This window comes from Urocampus carinirostris, chromosome 12 (genome assembly GCF_059441175.1).
Source record: "Urocampus carinirostris isolate Australia breed hairy pipefish chromosome 12, RoL_Ucar_1.0, whole genome shotgun sequence".
NCBI classification, from domain to species: Eukaryota; Metazoa; Chordata; class Actinopteri; order Syngnathiformes; family Syngnathidae; genus Urocampus; species Urocampus carinirostris.
The window spans coordinates 3,215,979-3,229,267 of NC_142360.1; the positions used below are offsets into that span (position 1 = coordinate 3,215,979).

At 39.2% G+C, this 13,289-nt stretch overlaps 1 protein-coding gene across 4 annotated transcripts in view; it reads left to right on the forward strand.

Moving 5' to 3' along the window:
- Positions 1-13,289, forward strand: part of LOC148354678 (CUGBP Elav-like family member 5) — a 492,473-nt gene that overhangs the window by 39,654 nt on the left and 439,530 nt on the right. For all 4 annotated transcript variants that reach the window (XM_088349927.1, XM_088349929.1, XM_088349930.1 and 1 more), the window contains exon 2: positions 3,091-3,173. In XM_088349927.1, the coding sequence (XP_088206053.1) occupies positions 3,091-3,173 (83 nt within the window). The remainder of the gene's footprint in view (positions 1-3,090; positions 3,174-13,289) is intronic.

Consider the following 13,289-nt stretch of genomic DNA (forward strand, 5'->3'; position numbering starts at 1 on the left):
AATTGTATGAAGTAATTTTTACCACTAGGGGCCGCTAAATAACACACATTGTCCCTCAAATGCTACACCATGCAATACACTCATGGACCTAAACCAAACGTGTCAGCAAAAAAAAAAATAAAAAAAATAAAAGTGACAAATACGTAGTACGGAGCAAGCTAGGCGGTGTTGAAAAGCAAAATCACTCCTGAGTGAGTAGTGTGTGCACATTCGCTAATGGCTAGCTTGCGCGGCGCGCACCCAGGCAACATCTGTCAGGGGAGAGACGAGGGATGAAGAGAAAGCAGATGGAATATTGAAGCAATCATTTTCCCTGCCACCGTCTGAATAAATAGATTTGCTCGTGTTCTGGTAATGGGGTTCGCGCAGGTTAGCGTACATCATATTTTGCGACATCCCGACGCTGCTTTACATGGCGTTTTCTGAGTTTTTTTCAACACCGCAAAGTGTTGACGTGTTGTCGTAGGAACGTAGTATCCGTGATCCCGTCAATTGGAATCTCTGAGTTTTCGTTCTACTTCTGAAATGAATGGAATCATAATATCTGGGTCAGTAGGAAATAATACAACCTACTTCATAAATCCCGATTTTTTTTGTGTGTGTATGTGTGTGTGTGTGTGTGTGAGTTTTTTTATGTGATTTATAGGTGCCGGAACAACTGGAATTTCGTAAAGATTTACACAGTTGTACTTAAGGTCTTTGGCTAGGTTTTGTGTCAAGAAACCCGCAATGAATGCCACAATAAATATCTGCTTTAGTGTGGTCTCATATTGTCGGCTCACTTACCCCCTCTGGTGTCCCAACACTCCAAGCAGCCTGATCCGATCATCTATCCGCTAAGCAATGCAGATGCATTTTGCTTGTTAAAAAAATAAAGAAAGAAATTTAGGGAATTCTCATTTTTCTATTCACATATGATTTTTTTTGTATTTTCAGTATCTTTTCTATCAGCCAAGTAACTGTGAGTCATCCACATCAGTAGGTGGCAGCAGATTAACATTCGTTTTTCTTTTTATATACTGAATATTTGCTCATGACGTAGAATAGGGAAATATTGTATTTTCTGCACCTGATTAAAAGGCGTATCCCCAGAAATAGCATGTTGTGAAATATTTTTCATCTATAAGACGCACTGGACTACAAAACGCCTGGAATTAAAGCTACAATAAGATCTAAGGTTGCATTACAATAAATACATTTACATCAAAGTAATTCCTTTCATAGAACATAAATCAACAATATGACACCTGTTTCACTACTAAAATTAACTATAGTGTCAGGAACCAGAACAGGATCAGGACCAAAACGCGCGACGTTCTCACACAAGCCTTTTAAATTATGGGAAATGGGGAGTCATGCACGTTAGGAAGCGGTTTGGCGTGGAAAGACAGAAAGCCAGAGACCGACGAGATCGATTCAAATTGGTCGAGGTGATATCGGACAGATGGGGTCGATACCGGACAGGACGGAAAAGACAGACAGGATAGATAATGAAACAGGAAAACGAAAATAAACATGACAAACAAGATGGGAACGAAAATTGGAGAGAATAATAAACAGGACAAAAATAGGCTGGAATGAAACTGGAAACCGATATCAAACAGGACAAAAATAAACGAAAACAATACCGGACTGGAAATACCAACAGGAAAACAGGACCGAGTCATAACCCAAGTCTTGTGTGGCAGAGGTTTGTTGACAGACTGACAAGTAAGAGAGAGTGCCCTGAGCTTAAAAGGACTGAAAGCCAATCTGTTAACGAGCTGCAGCTGGTGCCACACGGGCGGGGCCAATTGGGTGACAAGGTAGCCGTGACATATAGCTATACAGTTAACATGTTAACCACCAGAGAGCACTCAAAGACCCCTCATTAAGTTTCCCAGAGACAAAACAGTTACTGTCCGCAGTATAGTTTAATTGTAACCATGCCGTTCCAATTTTATCCACCGTTTTTTTTTAGTGCAAAAGATTATAAAGGGCACATTTCTGGCCAATTGGGGGTTTTTAGGTGCGTCTTATAGTCAGGAAAATAAGAATATTATAAATAACTTTTTGTAAGTCATCACCAAGCAGACAAGGCTATTGACAATAAAGACTTATTTTCAATAATATTCAACTACAACTGTCAAATATGCTACATGCATAACATACAGAATATATCAAATGACTTCCTCTTCCTTGTGTGCACACATGCATTAAATAAGGCACAATACACAATAACAGATAGCAGCAAGAACAAGTAGCAGTACATTTTCCTCATCCCTCTTTGCATCCACTCACAAACTCCATTATACAAGTTTGAGTCACATGACACAAAAGTGAAATTATATTTTAATTTCTTCTTTACATGTCTATGTATTTATAATCTTATATGATCATATAAAAACAAAAGTATTTAAATAAACATATACAAGTATGAGTACAAAAATATATTGGTTTTAAATAAAAATCTAGTCTAAAAAGAACAGTTATGCACTGATTTGGCAGAGGGCACAGGGGGTAGGGCAGAGACTTCAGAGCTCAGATGGAAGAAGCTGTCTTTGAGCCTGCTGGTTCTGGCTCAGAGACTCCAGAGAGGTTAAAAAGGCTGGGTGGGGTTACTTGCAATCTTGGTGGCTCTGTCAGTGAGGTGGGAGTTGTGAAAGTCCAGGAGGGTTGTGAGGGGGACACCAATGAACTTTTTCTCTCCTCTCCTCTCCTCTCCTCTCCTCTCCTCTCCTCTCCTCTCCTCTCCTCTCCTCTCCTCTCCTCTCCTCTCCTCTCCTCTCCTCTCCTCTCCTCTCCTCTCCTCTCCTCTCCTCTCCTCTCCTCTCCTCTCCTCTCCTCTCCTCTCCTCTCCTCTCCTCTCCTCTCCTCTTCAATTATATTCTGTTGTATTCTATTGAATTCTATTGTATTCTATTGTATTGTATTGTATTCTATTCTATTCTATTCTTTGTATGGCTTCAACAGCCATTTTTAATCAAAATTCTTAATGGCCCAACCACACGGTTTCCCCCAAATCTGTAGCTTCAGTATTCTCCCTACCTGATCGAGCTTGCGTGATTCGCTCTGCTTTTATTCCTAACGCCGCCGCGTCTATTTTTACAGGTTGCGCCTTCCTCACCTACTGCGCCCGAGAGTCCGCCATCAAAGCCCAGAATGCCCTCCACGAACAAAAAACACTGCCAGGGGTAAGTGCTGCGCTATACGTGCATCCTTGTAAAAAAATATGCCAGACGATGAAAAAAACTCTGGAAAGCAATTCAATCAGCGGCTTTGCACTCCCAAATCTCGGTTCCGTTGATTGCAAGGAGGCCGCTTTACACTTAGGGCTTATTAATAGCACCGCTCGTGAAAAATTCTGTCATTGCTTTTGGATGAACACTTTTTTTTTAGTTCTTTGGGTTTACTTGGGGTTAAAGTGAAGTTATTTGTCGCCAGAATGATCCAGAATTACTTAACCATGCTTTCATTTAGTGCAGATGAACAAACCCTCTTTGACATTTCCTTTTTTATGTTTTCACTGTGATTTTTTAAGTCATAGTACATGATAGAATCTACTTTTGGTCTTGGAACCTGTACTTCTACTATTCTATATCAACCCATTTGAAGATGAGAGCTATTTTTTCGTTACCCAATATCGCAGAGTTATAGTTATATAGCCCTTAATCACAAGGAGTATCAAAGCGCTGCACAGACCACAGACTGTTACAGACTACAGACAATTTCACACCATCCCCTGATTTAAAACCGACATGAGGGCAAGGAAAAACTCAAAATCCTCAAGATGAGGAAAATGAAGAAACTTCGAGAAGGGACCGCACATGAGGAAATTCCCCTTCCAGGATGACAAGGCCTGGTGGCGCCCACCTTGTCCAGGCCAACAAACATCAACCTTTATGAAGATGAGAGCTACTTTTTCGTTACCAAATAGCGCAAAGGGCTAACAGTTTAACATCCTTTTCTAGAGTTCCAACCTTATATTTTTAGGACTATGTTGTGACCATATAGGTTGGTTGGATCCCTTAACCACTAGGGTCGTAGGGACACCATTTTCTGTGGTGTGTCTTGGGCAAGTACAGCCTGGTGGAGCCCATCCCTGTCCAGGCCAACAAACATCAACCTCTATGAAGATGAGAGCTACCATTTTATTACGCAATAGTGCAAAGGGCGAATAGTTTAACATCCTTTTCTAGAGTTCCAACTTTATATTTTATGACTATGTTGTTACCATATAGGTTAGTTTGGATCCCTTAACCACTAGGGCCGTAGGGACACAATTTCCTGTGGTGTGTCTTGGGTCAGTAAAGCCTTGTGGCGCCCATTCCTGTCCAGGCCAATATATTTATGATTATCTTATTACTTTGTTGTAATTTTTACAAAACATTATGTCATTATATTTGGATAAGACACCAGAAAATTTGTATTTTTCCTTTTTCACTTCTTTGGGTTCGTTTGAGGTAAAGGGAATGTCTTTGTTTCCAGATTAATCCAAAGTTACTTGCTTTTACTTGGTGCAGGTGATCAAACCCGCCTCCAAGCCACAATCTGACTTTTTTGGATGATTTATTTGTACTTTTTAGTCTTTAAACATCATAAAATATACTTTTGGTATTGACAACTATCCTTCTATATTAAGCTTTTTGAAGGAGAGAGCTAATTTTCTTGTTACTGAATAGCGACAATATTCTTTTCTATAAAAACAACTTGGCATGATATTACCGTATTTTCCGCACTGTAAGGCGCACCGGGTTATAGGGCACACCCCGAAAAATTAGTTTTTGGTCCTATTTTTGACATACATAAGACGCACCGGATTATAAGGCGCTACAATGGGAACGTCGACAAAACAGTCAGAGAGTTCAGTCAAACTTATTACCCCCTTAACATTCCGAAAGCTTGCAAAGACGCAAATACGTGTCCAGAACACGTGCGGATGCGGTGTCCGTACGATGTCACTCAAATGCATCGTTCCAAATATCATTCGGAAGGTTAAAGTCTTGGGATTCAAGAAATGCCAACCATTCCTTAGTTTATATTCTCTTTTTCACTCGCAACTTTACTGTATATATGACAATAAACACTTGGAATTGAGTTTAATTTAAAAATAGACACTCCATTCCATTCATTATCTGCACCGCTTATCACAGAAACATCGATTTCAGTCTGAAACAAGATACAGGGATAATATATATAGCCAGAGTAGCTCACCAAAGTCGTTGCGTTCATAATAATGTGCAGCCGTGGTCCTCTTATATCCGTGAGTTTAGTAAATCCAGGAGAATAAAATATTTACAAATACAAAATAGAAAAAAATGCTTTCTGTATGCCGTCAGCCACGTGCTATACGCATTCATCTTTTTCGGCCAATTGCAGGCTTTGTTTTGCCGTTCAAGCCAATGCCAGCCTGTGAATGATAAAAAGGATCCGCTCCTTGACCTCCGAATAACTTTAGCCAATAATGATCGATTCAACTGATGATTGACACGTCTTTTTTGGCCAATTGCAGGCTTTGTTTTGCCGTTCAAGCCAATGCCAGCCTGTAAATGATAAAAAGGATCCTCCCCTTGACCTCCGAATAACTTTAGCCAATAGTGATCCATTCAAATGATGATTGACACGTTGGTTAGCCAATGAAACGCCGGTAAATAATACTTGGCGTTCGGGGGGAAATCTAGTCGGCGGCTGCAAGTTAGTTGCAAGACTTTGCAAATTAATTTTGTTTCATAAATAAGGCGCACTGTATTATAAGGCGCATGGTCAGCTTTTGAAAAAAATAAAGGCTTTTAGGTGCGCCTTATAGTGCGGAAAATACGGTACTATGTCATTACATACCCGTCAACCTGTAGGTTTTTGCCATACAAAGTACGTTTATTATCCATTTTAAGACGTGTACGACGTACAAGAACATCTGTACGGAAAATGGCAAATTTGTCAATTATGGGTACCGTCCGGTATACACCGACTATCATGAAACGGCAAATCAATCAAGTCAAAGGAGTTTGCCGCGGTAGGCTCTATCTCGTTATCGTATCGTTTTTTTCATTGCAAACGTAGCCAAAGGTATGATGCTACTGTGCGCATAGGTCATGCATGCGTAAGTCATTCTGATCTGAAAACATCAGGCGGGGTTGATTGAGTAAATTTGAAATACATGTGGTCTTAAAAAACATCAGATTTCATGTGGTAGTTGTGTAGTGAAAGGAAGTCCGTCTCTTTTTAGAGAACCGGCTTTTTCGGCTGAACTCATTAAAGAGAGCCTGCTCTCAAACAGCTCACTTGCTTTGATGCATTCTATTACGAATTATTATGTTGTATAAAGAAGTTAAGAAAAAAAGGAAGTATAAAAGGAGAAAATGAAAAAAGACAGGTTTGTGGTTATCCCTTTAATCATTATATTACCAACAATAATTTAATGCAGAAAACAAATTAATAATTAGAATAAGGAAATATATTATTCTGATTAATTATATTTGCATGTATTTTTTTCCTTCTACAGTGAACGTCCAGGCTACTTGATTTAATTTGAACTTTTTTTAATAATAAACCTCATTCATGTCGAGCAACTCAGTATCTCACAACAAAACGTTAATTAACAATATATATGATATAACGAAACACACGTACAATATAACATGTTAAACTACATAAATAAACACGTTCGGAAAAAAAATATGTTGAAAGATTATTTTGTATTTTGTAAGGGAAAATACGACAGTTTGTAAGGGCATGGAGCCTGGAGGTTAACAGGTATGCTATATTAATGTTATTACCATGATTTTTCAAAAGAATCCGTAAGTGCTTTTATCTAAGACACCAAAAATGTTTTATTTTTTCGCTTTTTTGGGGTTATCTTGAGGTTAATGACAATTTCTATGTTGCAAAAATACATTATCCTGCTTTAATTTGGTACAAATGATTAAATCTGACGTTATCTTTTTGAGAATTCCCTTATGCTTTTTAGAGTCATGATGCATCATAAAATGTGCTTTTGGCATTAAAACTATACTTCTTTATTAAGGCTTTGAAGCCAAAAGATGCATACTTTTCACTGAGAAGCAAATACAGTAGTTGCATATTATTTTTAAGAAAGGTACGGTATTTTCTGCATGATAAGGCACCGGTTAATAAGCCGCATGTCATAATTGGAACAATTTGGAACACCTGTGGCAGCTTGATTGGCGCCAACAATCCGGACAAGCTGATTGGTGGTCACACCCTTCTTAAGCCCCCGACTTCACTTCAAACTTTGTCAGATCATTGCGAGCTGTTGTGTTTCATTCTTTCACTCAGTGAGCGTTCCCATCCGACTCAGTCCCTGTTTAAACCTGTTTCCTGCCTGATTCCCGTTTTTTGACCCGTTTCTGAACCTGACTATGCCTGTTTTGCCTGCCGCCTACGTACGACCACTATTACGAACTTGACATCGCCTCTGATCTCCAGCCCTGGTCAAAAGACTTGCCATTCCCCCCTGTCTTCTTCCGACATGGAAGTGTCACTCCCGCCTTGCTCGTTACCGCTCTCCGCCAGTCAAGCAATCAAGCAAGCCTTACTCTGGTCTGTGACACCACACCCTCAGAAAATAGTCTTTTGTCATATATTTTCTATACATAAGGCGCACCGGACTATAAGGTGCTACAGTAGGAACGTCAACAAAAAGGGTCGGATAAGTCAGTCATACCTTATTAACCTCTGAATGTTGACAAGCAAATACATGTCTCAGGCACAGACACAGTGTCTGTACGATGTCACCAGTCAAGGAAATACATCATGCAACATGTTAAACATCTTAAACTCTTGTGATTCAAGATCTGCTGACAATTGAAAAATATACTCATCACAGAAACATTACGATCAGTGGGCAACAAGATACCCAAAAATGAAAAGCCACCAAGGACGTCGTCTTGCAGCCATCACATTCGTTGGTAATACGCAATCATGGTCCCCTTACATCTGTGAGGGTAGTGAATCCAACCGTGTAAAATATTTACACACTCTAAAACAAACAATAATGTCGACAAGTAAAAAAAAGTCCACCCAAAAGCATCTCTGCATCAATGGATGTTGCATGTTGCTAACTTTCTGTTTAGCCCCATAATTCCCATTAACAAATCACCAGACTAAAAAAATTATTTTCTCTTAGCCGTAGACCAACCTAACTTGTGTCTTCACAAGTTTTTTGGCCAATTACAGGCTTTTTTATACCCCTTTTTAGCCTATACGAGCCTGTAAATGTTGAAAGGGACCAGCCTCCTTTACATCCGAATAACTTTAGCCAATAGTAACCAATTTAAATGATGATTGACACATTAGTTCGGAAATAAAACGCCGGTGTATATATATCCCAGCATGCACTGCGCACTACTTCTTCCACAGGAGAAACTCGAGACAGCGGCTACTTACTGTTGGAAAACATGTTACGACTCAATATTGATGTGTATATAAGGTGCATGTCAGCCTTTGAATGAAAATGAAGGCTTTTAGGTGCGCCTTATAGTGCGGTAAATACAGTACACAAAACTGATGTAAAATGTTTTAATGTAAATAATTTCAAATTCTGCTCGGTTTAACTTTTAACGCTCATTCACCACTAACCTCGCTAAAATGGGTCTTTGCCATTATTAGCTATCTATTGCAGTGAATTAAGTGAGTTTAAAAAATCCACAATAATCACTTGTATTTGTTTTAAATATAAATTTCAATATTGCTGAAAGGATAGGATGGCTTACCCTGGTTATTTGTGTTACGATAATAGCTGTCAGCATGTTATTATGTTTTTTCCTTTTATTCTTCTATTGTGCTACATGCTACAATAACATTTTGATCCGTTTGATTCAGAAATAACAGTATTTTTTTTTAGTGTGTAATTTAAAAATTGATGCGAAAGCAATTTGTACTGAGTGAAAATTGGAGGCGAACGGCTAACTACTCAATTCCAATTCTTCAAAATAGCAATGAGTGCAGTTCACTCCCGAATCCTGATCCAATTATTTCCAGTCATGATCTTTTCATTTGAGCTTTTTAAACTCACAATAAACCATTCAATTTGTTTTTAGTATTAAAAACTACACGTACCTATGTTAGCAACGTGGCCAATTGCATGTTATATTTTTCCCCTTTTTCCTTCCATGTGGCTATTTTGTTACATGCTACAATAACATTTTGATCAGTCTGATTCAGAAATAACACTACTTTATTTTTTGCCAGTTTGTAATCCAAACATGTATGCGAAAGTACTTTGTACTGAGTGAAAATTGACGGCAAACGGCTAACTACTCAATTCTAGTTCTTTAATTTTTCCCCACTCATGATCATTTCTCTTGAGCTCTTTAAAGTCACAATACACCATTACATTTGGTTTTAGTATTGAGAACTACACTTTTTATTTAAGCAACCTATCTAATAGCATGTTTTTATAATTTTCCTTTCATGTTGCTATTTTGCTACATGTTATATGCGATATATAATAATTATTGGTCTGTTTTTAGTTGAGATAATCATAAAAATAGAGATTACAGATCTGTCATGTTTGGCACCCAATAATTAGCCGCTAGCGCTTGAGCTGTTCGCTTCGCCGACGCCTAACACGTTTTCCGAATCTTCGTCTAAAGCTGCCAGATCACATCCTAGCACTCCTATTTTGGAATCATTTTAACAACCTTCCAATGTTGCTAATTTACACACAATGTGCACAATTAGCATGCGTTCGCATTTCAGGCTACTTGAAGTCAAGTCAAGTCATTTATATTTGTATAGCCCTTAATCACAAATAGTCTCAAAGGGCTTCACAAGTTATTACATATAATAAGTTTAGGTTATTCGTATGCTATAGAGTAGAAGTGAGTTTTAAGCTTAGATTTAAACATTTCCACTGAGGTTGCAGATCGGATCTCAGGGGGAAGAGCATTCCACAACACCGGTGCCCGGATGGAGAACGCTCTCGAACCAGCAGAACACTTCTTGGCTCTTGGGATCACCAGGAAACCGGCGCTCTCAGAACGAAGGCTTCGGGCCGGGACATAGGGGGAAATCAGATCTGAAAGATATGAGGGGGAAAGTCCATGTATGATTTTGTATAGTAATAGGAGAACCTTAAAATCGCATCTTAGGCTAACAGGGAGCCAATGCAGGTTAGCCAAAATTGGGGTGATGTCATCGTACTTCTATGTCCTTGTTAAAAGCCTCTTTGCAGCATTTTGTACCAGCTGAAGACTCTTGAGTCTGGTCATCGGAAGACCGGAAAGTAGTGCATTACAGTAATCACAGGGTGTACTTTTTTTTCTAACAATCCTTATTGATCTGGTTCTATATTTACCATCTTGTCTTGCTAAAAGTTAGCATACTCACTTTTACGACGTTTGGAGTTTTGATTTTTAACAATTTTCCCCAGAAAACATGACCTAAAATCCTTGTTTTGCTATCTTAGATTTGTTTAAGTCTGTAGCTGTGTACAGCACCCTAGAAATAGGGGATCTTTGACAACAATATTAGTATATGGCAGCCTAACTAGAATGGATATTTGATGTCTACAGCCATGTATGGCAGCTTAGCTAGAACGCATCTTTAGCGTATGGCAGTTTACAACAGTCTAGAGAAAAAGATCCTTGACATCTGTAGCTGTTTAGGCAGCCTAGGGAGAATGGCTCTTTGACATCTATAGCTATCTGTGACAGTCAAGCTATAATGGATCTTTAATGTCTACTGCCCTATATTGCAGCCCAACTAGAATGGATCTGTGACGTATGTATGTGCCAATGACAGCTTGGTAAGAGTTGATCTTTGATGTCAACAACCATCTACAGCAGCCTATTAAAAATAGATCCTTGACATGCGTAGCAGTCTATGGCAAGCTAGGTAGAGTTGAACTTTGATGTCTATGGCCGCCTAGAAATAGAGGACCCCTGACAATGATAGGAGTCTATGTCAGCCTAACTAAATTGGGTCCAGACATTTATAGCTGTCTATGAGAGCCTAGCCAAAATGGATCTTTGATGTCTGTACCCGTTTATTGACGCCTAGCTCAAATGGATCCTTTTTGTCCCAGCCATCTTCTCCAGCCTATCTAGGATGGATCTTTGACATATAAAGCCGTCTACTGTGGCCTAAAATTAATGGATTTTCGACCACTAGCGGTATATACTGTATGCTACACTAGAAACAAATAATCTTTGACGTCTGTAGGCGTCTATGGCCTCATAGATGAATAGATGTTTGAAATATATAGCCATTTATGACAATCTAGCTAGAATGCATATTTGAAATAAGTGGCTGTATATGACAGCCTAGAAATAATGGATCTTTGAAGTCTATAGCTGTCCATAAAAGTTTGGAGTCAACTGATCTTTGACATCTATATTCATCATTGGTAGCCTAGGAATAACGGATCTTTTATGTCTTTATCCATCAGCAGAAATCTAGCTAGAATGGATCATTGACGTATATAGCATTTATGGCAGCCTAAAAATTATGTTTCTCTAATGTCTGTAGGCATCTATGTCCTCATAGACGAATAGATCTTTGAAATATAGAGCCATTTATGACACTTGAAATTAGTAGCAGTATATGGCAGCCTAGAAATAATGGATCTTTGATGTCTATAGCTGCCTATGAAAGCCTTGATATAACTGATCTTTGACATCGACATACGTCATTGGTAGCCTAGAAATAATGACTTAAAAAGATGTGCCAAAATAATCTCTTCAATCTCAATTATTAAAATGCATTTCATATAATAACATGATGAGAAGGCTTACCACAATTTATTTTTGTTCTAATTAATAATACATGCGATATGTCATGATGCGGTAATGTATGCGCCATGCCGTGTGCGCTCCCCCCTGACAGCCGGTTTAAATAAAACAGTACATTTTTCACGTTAGCCGCGGCTTTACCGGGATGACATTTTCAGGTCGGCGTGTTTTCAAACATATCTCGTCGTGTCGCTTACACACGCTCAGCGGACGAGATGTTCCTTCATGCACTTTGAATGCTGCCACTCCAGTGAGTAATAAAACCTTTTCCGTGTACCCCTTCGGTCCTGCTTCATCACCCCTCGCCCTCAATAATTTGGGAAGCATGCGCATCATACGTGGTGGCTGTCGGTCCCATTTACAAGTTTTGACTTGAATGCACAATATTCCTTGGTTTTTCATAGCCAACTGTTTTAAGTGAATATCTGCAAGAAGAAAATTTACATTCATATACTTTCTACAGTATTTATTTGTGTATAATGCGCAATCGTGCACAATTAAATTGAATTGTCTTTATTGTCATCGATATAAACGTTGTGAAACATTGACACTCCAGGGTAAAACATGTAATTTTCAGGACCCGAATGGAAACAGGACCCATTTGCGTAACGTTTACCACAAGTTTTATTGAAGGAACGAGGAAGGGCTGCGCCCACGATCCGGTGTTCGCTCTCGCACTCGGAAGTGCAGAAGTGGATCTTCCGTAGCGAGCCATGGCGGTTCCAGGGGCGGAAAACGGGTTGGTAGCCGGGACAGGGAGAGCAAGATGTGGTCTGGGTCAGAAACGAGTTGTAAGCTGGGACGGGAGAGCAGACGTGGTCGGGATCCAAACAGGTCGTAGTGGGAGACAAACAGGACAAAAAACGGTACAGGCGTGAGCCAGGATCGAAAAAGGCTTGCTTAGTATACACAGAGATTCGCAGACAGACTGACAACAGGGGATCGACAGGACTGAGTTCAAATAGTGACAGGGAGCCAATCAGAACCCGCGGCAGCTGGCGCCAAATGAGTGGGCACAGCTGAGTCACATCAGTAATCATGACAGTAATAAATACTGTGAAGAAAGAGGAAAAAAAAGTATAATACTATCAGGATAGAAAGGCAAAAAAATAATTACAACGTAGTACTTGAAAATTTGTTCTATGTTATAATAACACTGCAAGAAAAACAATAGTGCATTGTAATAATAGTACAATCAAAATAAGTGCAATGACATTTTGCAGCAACAATTAAAAAACACAATATAATTAAAATGGTATTTATATTAAGTTTTGTGCAATAGTATATATTTTCACCTGTTAATTTAGCAACAAAAAAAAAAAGACAAAAAAGGCAAAAGATATAATTTTACTGTTTGTGTGCTCATTTAGGGTGGTCATGGCTCTGGGAAAGAAGCAGTCCCAGAGCCTGTTCGTCCTTTTTTGTGGTACCTGTAGCGTCGACCAGAGAGTAACAGGTCAAAGAGGTGTTGTCTTTTATAATGTTAAATGGTATCACAAGCCGGCAATGTCCTCTAGACTGGGCATAGAGCAGCTGGTGATCTTTTAGGATGTGTTG